This window comes from Balaenoptera borealis (assembly GCF_965194805.1).
Source record: "Balaenoptera borealis genome assembly, chromosome: 11".
In the NCBI taxonomy this organism is placed as follows: Eukaryota; Metazoa; Chordata; class Mammalia; order Artiodactyla; family Balaenopteridae; genus Balaenoptera; species Balaenoptera borealis.
Genome location: NC_138868.1, coordinates 73,662,592 through 73,679,121, shown reverse-complemented (window position 1 = coordinate 73,679,121; position 16,530 = coordinate 73,662,592). Strand labels below are relative to the sequence as shown.

Below are 16,530 nucleotides of genomic sequence, written 5' to 3'. Positions count from 1 at the left end.
ACAGTGGGCAAAGGATAAAGCAGATTCCCTTTATGTGATCTTTCACATGTGTAGCCTTGTTTGGTTTTTTCAGTATACTGTGTGTTAGTTATTATTCATATCTTTTGATCTAATTGTTTTCATAATTAGTAGAAATTCTTACCAGATTCTGGCAGTCTTGTTAGTCTAAATTTTTACTATTATTATTAATTTTACTATTATTATTTCTATAAATATAAAATACTTATTAAGTATATATTTTGTGTCAACACTGATATAAATGCTTTAAGTGTATTAACTCATTTAAGTTATAACAGCCCTTTTGTGGCATACTGTAATTATCACCATTTTATAGGTGGAAAAAATGAGGCATAAAGAAGTTGAACACTTGTCTAAGAGTACTTAGCTAACATGTAGCACAGTCAGGATTTGAAGCCAGGAAGTCTATATATTTGCATAGTGCAAGTTTTTATCCTGTTTGTCTGCATCTTCATGGGCCCGCCCTTTCTCCTTCATTCCCTACTTCTCTCTCTTCCTTTTTTCTTAAGTTTCTTTTATGACTACATAAAACACTATATCAGGAACTGGCAATGAGATACCATTCAAAAATATGACCTTTTTTGAGTTTTAGAATGTGGAATATTAAAAAAGTATGTATGTGTGTATATATTTCAGTTCTTTAGGTATTGCACTAAGGTGACTTTCTGAAATAAATTTTAAAATTTTCAAAAGTATGAATTTGTTTAGATTGCAAATTTATTGAACAGAAGTAATTTGTTCTTTGTAGTTCTTCCTTTATTGGCCTTAGGTGAGCATTGGGCTGTGGAAGTAATGTCTAACCCTTTTGTGTAATCCTCCCTAAGCACCTAACTTAAACTAGGGAATGACTTGACTATCAGTAAGAATTAGATTCATTGGATTAGTGCTGCCAATATGGGCACCACTAGATAGATGGCTATTGAACACTGGAAATGCGGCTGGTCTGGTTGAGATGTGCTAGAAGTATAAAACATACTCTGGATTTTGAAGGCTTAGTATGAATAAAAGAATATAAAATATCTCATTAATACTTAAAAATATTACGTGTTGAAATGACAATAGTTTTGACTTACTAGATTAAATAAAATATATTTTTAAAATCAATTTTTGCTGTTTTTTCTTTTTCTAATGTGACTACAAGACAATTAAAAATTACATATGTGCCTCGTGTTATATTTTTATTGGGAATTCAAAATTGTATAAGGTATGGTACCTCTTCTCTAGGGGTCTAGTATGGAAGAAAACGGACAGGCAATTAGAGAGGTGTAGTAAATGCCAGATAGGAGCTCACGCATGGCAGACATCTAGCTCAGTTTTGACGGCCTGCAGAAGGTGACCTTTAAGGCAGTGGTAATACCTTGTTTTTTCTCCCTTTTACCTTCTTTTGAGGACTCTAAGTCTACTTTTTGGATGGAAGGAAATAAGTCAAAAGCTATTTAAAAAAAAATTAAGAATCTTTTTTCTAGTAGTATTGGTTCTTAGTCTAATGAAACAAATTGAGTTGGAAGTAGAAGGCCTGAGTCTGCTCACAGAGACCACTGCTCGGCCCTCCCCCAGACAGGCTAGGACAACCAAATGGATGGTAGTGCCTCTTGCTAAGTATGGAACACAGATCAATTTTAAATCTGTTGAGTTCAGAGTGTCTGTGGGAAATCTAGATGGAGAGGAACATTTAAGCAGTCGGATGTATGGAACTAGAGTCCAAGAAAAATCTTGGCTGACAATGTAGATTGAAGTTAGGTAATGTCATAGATAAGGTATGAAATCAACAGGAAGTGAGTAAAGTGAGAAATGGACAGACCTTGAAGAAATAGGGAGGGTAGAGAAAAGGGCATATAAAGGTCATTGAAAAAGAATGGCCAGAGAAGGAAGAGTTTAGCCAGGAGAGTGTACTTTCAAGAAGCAGGCAAGTGCACATAGTATCACATGTAGCTAGGAGATAGAAATAAAGACTGAGAAATACCTATTGTCTTTAACAATGAGGAGGTTATTGGGGAGAAAACAGGTTCCCTGGAAGGGGTTGGGTTAGGTGGTAAAGCCAGATTGCAGAAGGTTGAGGAATTAATGGGAGGTAAAGAACTGGCGACAGTGAAGGTTATTTGTTTGGCAGTGAAAGAGGTGAAAGGGGAGGCATTTGGCAGTTAGCGGGATGTATTTAGCATATGACAATTGAGATATTTAGCATACGACAATTGCGATATTTAGCATATTACAATTGTGATATTTAGCATATGACAATTGCGGTATTTAGCATATGACAATTGCGCGCGCGTGTGCCTGCGTGCATGTGTGTATGTGTGTGGTCTCTGGGTTGTAAATCCATTAGAACCATGATTCTGTACCTTTACATTCTTGGAATCCAGTGTAACATCCTTCATAAGGTAACTACTTAATAAATGTTGATCTTGATTTTAATTTATTAAATATCTCTTTTTCAGTAAGATTCTTTATCAACATCATTTCCAAATTCTCTAAACATTAAATCTACATAAGAGTTGGATTTCATCCAAGTCTAAATGCACTAAGGCATTTGAGCATGGCTTAAGGGAAAGAAAATGGGCTTCCTAGTCCACCAAAACTATAATTCACATCTAGGCTCTGACACTTTTTAGCTATAGGATCTTGAACAAGTTAATTCTGGCCTCTTTTTCCTCATCTAAGAAATGAGGATGATAATACCTACTCTTATAGGGCTGTTGTCGGAGTCAGTGAGAAAACGTAGTGTTTTGTGTGGTACCTTATACAAAGTAGGCACTCAGTACATGTTTTGTAGAAAAACAGCAACTTCACATGTTACACATGCCAGCATTATAGTCTTTATAATTTGATTTAAAGCAGTATATGTGATATAGTATTATAACTTTAAATAAGACCAAGCATACACAGTTGAAATTTGAGTAAAAAATTAGCCTTTGAATAAAAAAATGTTTCTTTTCTTGCTCTCTCCTCCCCTTTCCAATCCAGGTCCTGAGGGAGTCTAACAAATTAGCAGAAATGGAAGAACCACCCTTACTTCCAGGAGAAAATATTAAAGACATGGGTCTGTAATGGTATTTTTTGTCGAATTTCCTCCTCCTTTGTGACTGTACAGACTATTCAGTACTCTCAGTGTACAGAGAACAGGCTCACTGCCTGGACACCTCCTGTTTGGTGGACTCATGACTGCCAGCCTTCCCAGCATCCAGTGTGCTCTGTAAGCTTAAGTCTAGACCTGTTGGTTGTGTTTGGATTTGGACTACTGGGAAACATGCAAGTTGAATGATATTCTGCTGCTTTTCTGGTTTGCTTTACTTTCACTGAAAGTAGGTGACTTATTTTAAAAACTGTTGCTGAATTTCGTGAAAGTAAATTTCATTATTTTGAATTACTGCAGTAAGATAGTGGGTTGCATAGATAAAAAATTGAATTGTCACTTTGTACAAGTAATTTTTCTTAAAGCACATTCTCTCTTTTCGCTTCTTTATTTTTTCCTACTCTGAATAAATTTGTCAGTTTTGGATAAATGTATTTCATCGCCATTGCAAAGCAAGCCGTTTACATATAGGTGCTTTTCTTTGTCCAGCCTAAATAACTAAGCATTAACTTATTGTATGGACTGGAAAGTGGAAACACACTTTTAAGGTGTTTTTTTGTCCTCATGCTTTTACTTTGTTTCATTTGCGTGGTGATCTACAAAATACCCATAGCTTTTTTTATTTTTAAGATATTTATTTATTTATTGAAGTATAGTTGACTTACAGTATTAGTTTCAGGTGTACAACATAGTAATTTGATATTTGTATAGATTACACATCATGCAAAGTTGTTATAAAATATTGACTATATTCCCTGTGCTGCACATTACATCCTTGTAAATTATTTATTTTACAATTGGTAGTTTATACTTCTTAATCCCCTTTACCTATTTTGCCCCTTTCCCCACCCCTCTACCCTCTAATAACCACTAGTTTGTTCTCTGTATCTGTGAGTCTGTTTCTGTTTTGTTACATTTGTTCCTTTGTTTTTTTAATTCCATGTATACATAAATAGTATGGTGTTGTCTTTCTCTGTCTGACTTATTTCATTAAATATAATACCCTCCAGGTCTATTCATGTTCTTGGACATGGCAAGATTTTATTCTTTTCTAGGTGTCCATTAACAGAGGAATGGATAAAGAAGATGAGGTATATATAGAACTACCATATGACCCAGCAGTTCCACTCCTGGGTATATATCCAAAAAAAAAAAAAACCCCAAAACACTGATTCAGAAAGATACATGCACCCCAGTGTTCATAGCAGCATTATTTACAGTTTCCAAGATATGGAAGCAACCTAAGTGTTTGTCAATAGATGAATGGATAAAGAAGATGTGGGGGGTGTGTGTGTGTGTATAAAATGGAATATTACTCAGCCATAAAAAGGTGAAATTTTGCCATTTGCAGCAACATGGATGGACTTGGAGGTCATTATGCTAGGTGAAATAAGTCAAAGAAAGACAAATACTGTATGATATCTCTTATATGTAGAATCTAAAAAGTACAACAGACTAGTGAACATAACAAAAAAGAAGCAGACTCACAGATACAGAGAACAAACTAGTGGTCGCAGGTGGGGAGAGGGAAGGGGGGAGGGGCAATATAGGGGTAGGAGATTAAGAAGTACAAACTATTAGGCATAAAATAAGCTACAAGGATATATTGTACAACACAGGGAATATAGCCAGTATTTTAGAACAACTATAATGGAATAAAACCTTTAAAAATTGTGAATCGCCGTGTGTACACCTATAGCTTACATAATATTGTACAGAAACTGTACTTCAATTAAAAAAAAAAGAAAAGAAAAAATTGTATGCTTGTGTTCGTAAAAGAACTCTGTAAAGAAATAACGTAAGATGATTGAAAAAAAGTTGTGGTATGTTTATATATTTATATATATATACAGTGGAATATTATTCAGTCATTAAAAGAAAATACTCATAGCTTTTGAGAAATAAAGTAATATATAGGAGAATACACTAGATGGTTTTTCAGTCAAAGTAAACACCACCTTTCATTTGATTATCAATCATAATTTTAAAAAGCACTTAATAAATGCCTGATTTCCCCTGGCCACATGTCATTTCCTTGTGTAAAAATAAGCAAGCCAAAGAGGACCTATCCCCTAAATGTGTTGTTATTGCCTGTGGTACATTTAGTTCCTCACACTTAGCATTTCTCTCTTCTTACTTTTAACTCTTGATTGAATACCTCCACATTCCTTTTTTCCTCCCTACTCACCTCAGGTATCCTAAGCTTGTTCTGCTGAGTTACCTACTAAGTTAGGTGTTATGTATTATTACCACTGGGTATCATATAATAACAGTAGTTATCACTATTAAGTGCTTACTGTCTCATTTAATCATCCTCACAGTGATCTTCTGAGGAAGATATTAATCCCATTTTGTAGATGGAGAAACTAAGGCATAGGGAGACTACCTAGCTAGTAAAGTTATAGCTAGCATTGAGACAATTTTTTTTCCCTTTTCTGAGCCTAAAGCATATGCTATTTCCACTGTGATAAATGACCTTATAAAAGATTTTCAAGTTACCACTCAATCTCTTTTGTTGTCGTCTCCTCCTTTAGTTAGCAACACTCCAGTTAAGACTTCATCCTTGGCTCATTTCCCTTTTCTCTCCTATTTGCTCTTTTTAGTTGATCATATCTAAATTAGTAGCTTTACCTACCATGTATTTACTGATGACTCCAAAATTTGTTACTTCTAGTGTGAACCTCTGTCTTAATACGTATAAAACAAATGCCTGTGTCTTAGACACATGCCCTTGGATATTCTGTAGATATCCCTTATGCTCAGCATCTCCAAGACTGTCATCACCTTTATGTCCAAATTTACTCCTTTTCTTTTATTCTTTCTGTTGGTTAATATTAACACTGGTTGTCCGTTCACTCAAGGCAGAAATCTGGGAGTCATCCTCAGCTGCTCTTTTTTTCTGAACTCTGACATTCAGTCAGTTACCAGATCCAGAGGAGTAATCTCTAAAAATTTCTTGAATGATATCTTTTTCTCTCATTTTCATGAGCCCTTGGTATAATATTTATGTACATTGAATTTCAGGTGCCTATGAGAAACTTGTAGGAGTTTGGGAGAGAGAGCAGGGGTGGAAGTGCATATTTTGGAATCATCAGAATATGGATATTAGTTGAAAATGAAAGGAGGGAAATAACCCAGAGAATGTATGGAGTAAAAAGAGGGCCAAGAACATAGCTTTGGTAAATGGTAGAAGAGGAACCGGGGAGGGAAACTGAGAAGGAATGAAGAGAATGTGATATAATATAAATTAGAGAGATCCAGACTATATACTTACCTTGTCCAAATAGTTACTTTACTTTCTTACTTCTGTAATTTAGTTTAGGTTCTTCTCTGCATTGAGTGCTGTATCAACATCTCTACCCATTAAAAGGATACCAGCCACTGGGGCACAGCTCACATGGCTGTGTTCCTTGAACCTTCTCCGATCCCATAGCTTAATGGACTTTCCTTCTTTGTATTACTTAGAGTATGTTTTTGTGCCTCTCTTTCTGCACAGATTGCATGCTCTCATATATTACATTTATTTGTATATATTTTACATCCTTATAGATATGTATTCTCAAAGTCATTTTGGTCTGCCTCATGGAAACTATTATTGATTCTTTGTGAGCTCAGGGAAAATTTGAGAGGATTGGTTAATCTAAGCTCTTTTGGTAACCACTAGGCAGTATCAATATTGCGAAATTTAGAGGAATACCTAATATATTAAGTAAAATATTCTGATTCAAAGTCATCTGTATAGACTTGATTATTCTTCAAAAAATTAAATGTAATACAAAGGATAAGGCTGGTAACCTTGAGTGTATTACTTCATATAGAAAAGACATTCTTAGTTGGTCTAAAGTAAATCTGCAGTTTAGACGTTTTTTTAAAAGTTAGAGTAGTGTTAGGAACATCAACAGAATGCTTTAACAGTAGCAGCAACAGTCTCAGGGTATTGTGGCCTGCGCACATCAGCAGTAGAGGTGGCCCCAGACGGCAATCTTTCACCCTTTAACACAGGAGACAGGCTGTGCTACTTGAGTGGCTTAGCTTTGCGTGATGTGATGGAAGGAAATTTGCATTTGCAGTCATAGGAATTGCATTCAAGTCCTAATCTTAGCAGTTACTGGTTCTGAAACATTAGACAATTTGTTTTACTTCTCTGAGCCCTGGTACTCTCATCTAAAAATTGTAGGTAATTAGAGGTTTTATATTTAAAGGTTGTTTTGAAGGTTAAGGGAGGTACTCAGGTAAAAAGTACTTCATAAATTCTGAAGTGCTAGGCTGTCAGTGCTGGTTGTTACTATTGTCATTCGCTCTGGTTAAGATTCCTAATCACAGTCTCTCTTCTACTTGGTACAGACTCTACTGGGCATAAATTCTCTCTTCAGAGTGACTTAGCTGCCACCAGCCTGAGGAAAAAGGATAAAAGGGACAGAGCAAAGCCAAGCCTAATGATGATAATAGTAACATAGCTATAAGCCCTTGTATTGGATTGGCCAAAAAGTTCGTTCGGCTGTAAGTAATTTTCATCAAGAACTTTATTGAATACCGTATTCATTAACCAAACGAACTTTTTGGCCAACCCAATATCTAGTAGAGTACTTTTAATTTTGGAAGCACTTTCATGTATATTATTTCATGATTTTAGAATAAAGGGGAAGTTGTAACAAAAACTTTGGGCTGGGACTAAGAGGGACATATCCTGTAGTAGAATATAGAATAATAAGACTGATTTTCTTGTGTGAGTGAAGAAAATTGGCTCTGGAAAAAATCAAGAAATGTTTTTAGTAACATTGAATAAAGCTTTCCCAGTTGAGATAAAAATTCATAAGGGCAAGAAAATGTCTGCAAGGCAAGTTTATGTATCTTTCTATAATGATTGGTTTATTTAATTTTAATAGCTTCCCTCTAAATGAAACATTGGAAATGCATTGGAAACAATGATTCAAATAATTCATCTCATATTTGAACATTCCCAAGGGAGCTATTTTGAAGGTTAGAAATGTTTGTTAGAAGATCAGTCTCATTTCAGATTCCATACAAAGCGGTCAGTCCTTCAAAGTGAGGAATAGAAAGCAAAGTCAGGAAGTTGCAATACCTTATTAAACATATTTCATGTTCCTAAGTTTTCCCAGAGGCCCCTTGAAAGGTTCTTAGAAATTTTTTGCTCCTAATTGTGCCTTAGTTTCTTGAAACAATGAAGATGTTCCTTTATCTGCTGCTTTGCTACAATAATGACATAGCAGGGATTTATGAATATTTTAAGATACAAAAAACCTTTGTATTGGGCATATGAACTTTACCATATTAAATAGTATTTTGAGCTGGTGGTAGCTGAGTTACCCTGCTTAATTAACACGTTTTAAAAAGCGATAATACTGTATAGATTCATCATTTATCATTTAATTAAACAATGCTTGTGATTATTTCACTACAAAGTTTGACATCTGTTGCTCGGTCAGGAATATAATACCCTCTTACTGTACTGTTATTTTTTCTAAGAATCTATTTCATATATGTTTCATTTTCTGTACAGTATTTTCCGTATAAATATAATCAGGTCAGGAGTTTCTGTTATTATGTTTTAGGTATTGTATAGTTAGAGGAATGGTGACACACTAGACTGTGGCCAGAAGAAGACCAGCAGATTGGGGAGATGATCTAGGAACTATGATTAGATGATTGGTGACTGTGACTTGAGACATTTACTGTTGTTCCCACCTTTACCACTACTCTTCCACTCACTACTCCAACTGCCACACCTAGTCTGTCCCTCAGGGAGAGTGGCCATCTTTGTTTCCTTGTGTCTGTCTCAGGGTAAAGGATGTCCCTCTGCTTCTTCAGTCCTTCCCATTTATTCTACATTCCTTCCCCAGATTAGTGTGTGGTTAGAAGCTTGGATTTGGCATTTGAGGTCTCTTTGAATCACTGATTCTGTGATTTTTTTGATCATAATTTAGACTAGCAGTCAGAATTCTTTTAAATTTTGTTTGTGAAAAGATGATAGTGCAGTTTTTAATAGTGCACAATGTATAGTAAATTGTGGGCTCTTTTCCTTTTCAGCCAAAGATGTAACTTATATATGTCCATTCACTGGTGCTGTACGAGGAACTCTGACTGTTACGAATTACAGGTTATATTTCAAAAGCATGGAACGGGTAAGGCTTGTTGGATTAGATTTTTATATGTACATCTGTGTGTTGTTTGTTCATCTTTGGTCATTGTTAATTAAAGCATTTCTAGTTAATATTTTTCTCAGCTATAATTGTACAGTATCAGTTGCTCAGTTTTAATTTTTTTTTCCTTCCTTTAGGATCCCCCATTTGTTTTAGATGCTTCTCTTGGTGTTATAAGCAGAGTAGAAAAAATTGGTGGTGCTTCTAGTCGAGGTGAAAATTCTTACGGACTTGAAACTGTGTGCAAGGTAAATGTTGTAATATGTATGCAATTTTTTTTTGTTTGAAAAGCTTTCTATTAAATAGATATTTTAGAAATTTCCAAAATATCAAATGGATTTCATGCCAGAAGAGTCATTCTAGTAGAAGAAAACAACATTTAGGAGTAATAAAAAGGTGATTGGTTGTGAATTAGACTTGAAGTTTTTGGACTCAACACAAAGTACTCTCACATTCATTATTTCATTTTTGAGCCTCATAAAAATCTTGAACTAGGCATGATGGACATTATTACCTTTAATTTACAAATTAGAAACATAAGGCTCTGAGCAGTTAAGGCTCATAGTACTTTGTAGTGGAGGAACTGATTATGATACAATCACCTCTCTTTCCTATTTCTAGTTCTCATAATTTTTCTGCTTCTAAAACAATGGTGAGGAAAACTTCATGTTATAGACCTTCTGTATTTTCTTATCTAACTGGTATTCCTTAAGTGCATTGATACTTGAATGAGAGTTAGATTGTTATAATCTTAACATTCAGTCATAAATATTTAATACCATTGCCACTTCTAAGGTCACTGTTCTCCTTACTATATAGCCTAATTAACAGCTGTGTACATCTCACTGCTAGATCTTTTTCCTTTCTTTTGCTGTTCTGCGAGTGCCAAAAAAGTAAAAGCAACAGCACATGTGTAACTTTCAAGATCCTTTCTCATGCCAATCTTAGAAGCTTTATGAATCTAGTATTAAAGCTAATGACTTAGTAATTATTTGTGTGCTTTTCCATTATAGTTGGAAGGGCTCTAAGAGTATAATAGCTGTCAGCTGTGTGACAGGCACGTCTCCTGATTGCTCTTCTGTGGTCTAAGAGTAAATAGAGCATAGAATATAAGAGGACATGAAAGAGGGTGACTTTGAAATTTTGATCATTTTAAATACAACTTTTTCCATAGAACAAGACCATTATCAATAAACCCAAACATTTGTAGGGTCCCTGCTATGGTACTTTTGGAGAGCTCTGTTTAACAGAGTGATTATGAATATCTCTATTAGTTGTAAAGGTATTTACTGATGAAAAACAAAATATCAGCTTAGGTTCTCACACATTTGTTTTAAAAGGTGGTAGAGCTGGCATTCTAATTTTGGATCAGATTTATAATAAAATGTTCTACTTGTTCATGTTCTGTAGGTGCATTGTTGTGGAGGGTCTATGTGCTCAGTTTTACAGAATACAGTGGAGTAAAGCTATTTTGAATTCTGTCTAGATGAAACCACTTAAATAAAATGAATAGTCTTGAAATTATTCTTAATCCCGTTTTTTTTCTTAGTGCTGTTAAGATCTCAGTAAGTTGGAACATGAATATCTACATTCAGCCTGAGCATAGAAAACTGCTTGAGAACAAATAAGGGAAGGGAATTTTGCTCTTTAGATCTGACTTTAGAGCCTGGATGATATCAGTCAAACTATTCAAAGTTTTTGCTAGTAGATAGTTGAAGACCTTGGGACGTGGACTGGAGGAAGACCTTTAGGCAGGGTTGGGTTCTATCAGTCTAGTAGCAGGAGCCTTATGAATTGAAGGTCCAATGGAAGTGAGTCCTGGCAAGGGATTATAAATAGGCAAATGATCACCAAGCATAATGGGAATGAAGACATTTATGAAATATAACAACAGCTAATCAGGTTTTTAATAGGGAAATTCATAACAGACATTGGGCTTTCACAGGGAAAGGACATAATTTTTTTTTAAGATTTATTTATTTATTTAATTTATTTTTGGCTGCGTTGGGTCTTAGTTGCGGCATGTGGGATATTCGTTGAGGCGCGCGGCATCTTTTGTTCCGGTGCGTGGGCTTCTCTATAGTTGTGGTGTGCAGGTTTTCTCTTCTCTAGTTGTGGCACGTAGGCTCTGTAGTTGTGGCGTGCGGGTTCCAGAGCGCGTGGGCTCTGTAGTTTGCGGCAAGCGGGCTCTCTAGTTGAGGCACGTGAGCTCAGTAGTTGTGGTGAGGGGGCTTAGTTGCCCCGTGGCATGTGGAATCTTAGTTCCCCGACCAGGGATCAACCCGCGTCCCCTGCATTGGAAGGTGGATTCTTTACCACTGGACCACTAGGGAAGTCCCAGGACATAATGTTGACAGTGTGTATCAGCCATGTAATATCATGACTTCAGACATAGTATCTCTAATCTCCAGTGCCTACATCAGATGCTGGCTCCTTCAGTGGCCTATCTTGAGTTCATAAGCAGAGGGAAATTTTCTGTCCTCTGAATTCCGCCTTGTATCAGAGTGTCTTGTGTTTATTTTTGTTTCTCTCAATAAGGCATTGTAATTTCCCTGCCTCCAGGAGCTGTTGTCTATTTTTGTATCCCACATTCATTCACTTTTTATTTAAGGAACAAATAAGTTGCCTTATTTGTTCCTTAAATAAAAAGTGAACAAACAATGATAGGTGACTTGGATCCTAACTCTTTTCTAGGATATTCGGAATTTACGGTTTGCTCATAAACCTGAGGGGCGAACAAGAAGATCTATATTTGAGAATCTAATGAAATATGCATTTCCTGTCTCTAATAACCTGGTAAGAGGTTTCTCATCTTTGAAAAAGCTATATTATAATTATTGGTGTAGTGTCAAGAAACTTGTCTAGGCTATTTAGAATCTCTCTGTTTACAATCCCACTTTGCCAGATGTCTAGTTTAGGTTTAATCTATAGGACCAGCTTTTTACGGTATAAAATGAGGAAGCTGGACTAGCCGATTTCTGAGGTCCATCCCTGCAGACTGACATTCTGTCATTATATGATCTTTCTATCCAGGGTATTTTCATGATGAAAAGCTGTATGTGGTTTTCATTAGGATGTGAAATCTTTTAAATTGAGAGCTGAGAGTTAAGTCTAGCAATTTCAGGAGGGGAAGGGTGGATAAATACTTAGAACTGAGTTCCTACTGTGTGCTATTAACAGTACTAGGTTTCCTCATTTATTTTATATAATCTAACTTCTACAGTAGCCCTATGGTGCTAAATATTATTTATCCGTATTTTAAAGTTGAAACCAGGAGCAGGTAAACAATTGACTCAGTGGCATAGTTAGTAAGAAGTAAAATTTAGAATCAATCCTGGTCTTCTGACTCGAGTTTGAGTGTTTATCATCATAGTTATTCCTGCTATTCTGTCTACATTAATGATAAATTAAATTTTCTCTTTTGGTACAGATTGCATGTCCCAAAATAAAAAGTTTATTCAGTATGTTTTAGAAAATGTAGCATAATCTTTAAAGCTGCTTAACTGCTGATATCTGTGATGTCAAACTAGTTAATTATATCAGAAGATGTCTGTTTTATGTAATATCTTTCATTATTTAGAAGTAAACCTAAAACAGCTACCAAAGATATCTGAAGGAAACATGGTGATATGTTAGCATTTGATAAATCTTGGTGGCAGACCTTTGTGCTTTTCTGTGCTTGAAAATATAAAAAAAAGTAAGTTTTCAAAATTATAAAACAAAAGCTAAAACAACAATATAAAGAAGAATACCAATACAAAATATCCTTACAGATAAGTAAATGAAAACTTGGGGTATGATAAGGTTATATTTCTGATTCATTACCTTCTTAAATGTCTTTTTAGCTATTAACTCTTTACTTTTTGTAGCCTCTTTTTGCTTTTGAGTACAAAGAAGTATTCCCTGAAAACGGGTGGAAGCTATATGACTCTCTTTTAGAGTATAGAAGGCAGGTAAGTACTTTTTTTTTTTGAATTTCAATATTCTGTATTCTTTTCATTACAACAAAACGTTCATGGATAGAAGTGAACAGCTTTATATAGTTTTGTGGTTTTTGTTGTTGTTTCTTTAATAAAGGCTAATCTTGATTTTTTTGATTGCCTTTCAGTTTCTTTAAACAGCTTTTCAGACTATGCCAATGATCTTTCATGAATCTTCACTTATCTAAGAGTTTACAAGTAAATCAGTTTATTTAAAAAATGTTTAATAATTTTAAAAATAAAAATAAAATTGTAAATATATTTACATTTTAATGTTTTTGTATGTCATTCGCATTATTCACTCAGATTTTTCTTTTTGGGTATCCTATAATTTAATTCTGAAAACATTTCCTAATAATTCTACTGCTTATAATTTAGCTCCACATAAAATTTTGAAAGTTCTACATTTTCAGAGAACACACTTCTACATAAAACGTTAACAAATCAAATCTGATAGTATACAAAAGAAATAATACATCATGACTAAGGTGAGTTTGCTTAATATTAGAAAACCTAATAATGTGATTCACCACAGTAGGAGATTAAAGCAGAATTCAATCTTGAAATCTGTGTTACAGTGTATCAGTCCCCCTATTCTTCCTCAATATACCACTTCCCAGAGTTCCTATACTGCAGTACTTAAACTCTACCAAAAATAGTCTTTATTTTTAACTTTCCACATGTTCACTGTGCATTCTTGAGAATTTTTCAGACACATTGATTGTTTCTTGGTAATTATTAGATTTGATATTCAAATTATTCTAGAATTCAAATATGACAAACATTAGGCTGTGATTTTTGTATTTAGATTTTAAACATTGCATTTTAGTTACTATAAAGCTTCTAATTTTTTAGGTTTGTTTCAGAAAACCAGGAAGAATAAAAAACCATCACCAGAGAACTAAAGATATCCAGATGGTTTGAAACTGATTTTGTTGCTCAATTGCATGTGGCAAGTAAAATTTAAAATTAGTTATAAAACCATCAGTTATAAAACCATTCAGTTATAAAACCGTCAGCTGGCAAAATATGAAGCAGAATACAAAATAAATGGATCAGCTTTTAAAAACCAAGAGTCTACAAGTAACATTGCAAAATTTTTGCTACACGAAAAATCCAGTGTCAGAATTAGGTGGCAAAGCAATCAGAAAATCTAACAAATGTCTGTAGAATTGTAAAAATGAAGAATATTCTTTGGGAATCTGGGCAAAAATTGCTGTCTGTTGTAGTAGCATTCAACATAGAACTTTGGAAAGGAGATGAGATAACTGTGTCCAGCGAAAAGAAAGAAATTAATATGAAAAAGAATAAGTTGAAAAGTGAGTGTGAAAAAACAAACAACCCGATCAAAAAATGGGCAGAAGTGAACATTTCTCCAAAGACGTGCAGATGGCCAACAATCACGTGAAAAGAGGCTCAACATTGCCAATTATTAGAGAAATGCAATTCAAAACTGTAATGAAGTGTCACCTCACCCTGGTCAGAATGGCCATCATCAAAAAGTTTACAAATAAATGCTGCAGAGGGTGTGGAGAAAAGAGAACCTTCCTACACTTTTGGTGGGAATGTAAATTGGTATAGTCACTATGGAAAATAGTCTGGAGGTTCCTTAAAAAACTAAAAATAGAGTTACCATGTGATCTGGAAAAGATGAAAACTCTAATTCAAAGAGATACATGCACCCTAATGTTTCATAGCATCACTATTTACAGTAGCAAAGGCATGGAAGCAACCTAAGTGTTCATCAACTGATGAATGGATCAAGAAGATGTGGTGTGTACACACACACACACACACACACACACACACACACACACACACACACTGGAATATTACTCAGCCATAAAAAGGAATGAAATATTGCCATTTGCAGCAATGTGAATGGACCTAGAGATCATCATACTGAGTGAAGTAAGCCAGGCAGAGAAAGACAAATATATAATATCACTTATATGTGGAACTAAAAAAGTAATACAAATGAACTTGTTTACAAAACAGAAACAGACTCACTGACATAGAAAACAAACTCATGTTTACCAAAGGGGAAAGAGGTGGGGGGAGAGATAAGTTAGGAGTATGGGATTAACAGATACACACCACTGTATGTAAAATAAACAACAGTGATTTACTGTATAGTACAGGAACCTATATTCAATATCTTGTAATAGCCTATAATGGAAAAAAATCAGAGAAAATATGTGTAACTGAATCACTTTGCTGTACATTTGAAACTAATACAATATTGTAAATTAGCTATACTCCAGTTGAAAAAAAGAGTAAATGAACAGCTATACGCATTCAGAAAGAGAATTATGAGATTAGGAAATGTGGTAATCAGAATACAGCAATGAACTCTACACTGAATGATACAGATGCTTTATGGTCTTTAACTTACTAGATTAATTTGTTGGCTTTTTACTGCAGAGTTAGACAGTTTGTCTCTGAGTCAATTAAGTTAAAGTCTAGTGGAGAGGACACTGTATTTGGTGTAGTTAGAAGACTTTTTTTTTTTTTAATTTAAGTTTATTACTGAAGAAAATGAAGATAATCTCTTCTGTTTCTTTCTTTCCTTGTTTTCATTGAGGTATAATTGACATAACGACATTATATTAGTTTCAGGTGTATACCATAATGATTTGATATTTATATATATTGCGAAATGATCACCACAGTAAGTCTAGTTAACATCTAGACAGTGTCACCAAAAACAGTTAGGATTTTTTTTCTTGTGATGAGATCTTTCAAGATTTATTCTCTTTGCAACTTTCAAATATACAATACAGTATTAACTATAGTTACCATGCTGTACAGTATATCCCTGTGACTTACATTTAGTTTATAATTGGAAGCTTGTACCTTTTGGCTCCCTTCACCATTTTGCCCAATCCTGACCCCCTGCTTCCAAGCTTCCAACAACCAACCATCAGTTTGTTCCCTTTATCTATGAGCTTGTTTTCTTGTTTTGTTTTGTTTTTTTTAAAGATTCCACATATAAGTGAGATCGTCATACAATATTTGCTTTTTTCTGTCTTATTTCACTTAACATTGTGCACTCAGGTTCCATCCGTGTTGTCACAAGTGGCAAGATTTCATTCTTCCTATGGTTGAATAAAATTCCATTATATATAGAGATCTCTCTCCCTCTTTATATATATATATATATATATATATATATATATATATCACATTTTCTTTATTCATTCATCAGTGAGCACTTACATTGTGTCCATATCTTGGCTATTGTAAATAATGCTACAATGAATGGAAGCATATATCTTTTTGAGTTAGTGTTTTCATT

General features: G+C 34.5%; 1 protein-coding gene across 13 annotated transcripts in view; it reads left to right on the top strand.

Moving 5' to 3' along the window:
• The window catches only part of MTMR2 (myotubularin related protein 2), a gene marked incomplete at its 5' end in the record, with an annotated part of 107,549 nt that overhangs the window by 59,432 nt on the left and 31,587 nt on the right, over window positions 1-16,530 (top strand). For 11 of the 13 annotated variants that reach the window (XR_014231117.1, XM_082339928.1, XM_082339931.1 and 8 more), the window contains 5 exons: window positions 2,983-3,058; window positions 9,140-9,234; window positions 9,390-9,500; window positions 11,947-12,048; window positions 13,122-13,205. Coding sequence is in view for 12 of the 13 variants with exons in the window: in XM_082339928.1 (XP_082196054.1) it covers window positions 2,983-3,058; window positions 9,140-9,234; window positions 9,390-9,500; window positions 11,947-12,048; window positions 13,122-13,205 (468 nt within the window). Of the gene's footprint in view, window positions 1-2,982; window positions 3,059-3,099; window positions 3,212-9,139; window positions 9,235-9,389; window positions 9,501-11,946; window positions 12,049-13,121; window positions 13,206-16,530 lie in introns of those variants that run through there. The other 2 variants (XM_082339926.1, XM_082339925.1) reach the window with 2 other exon arrangements.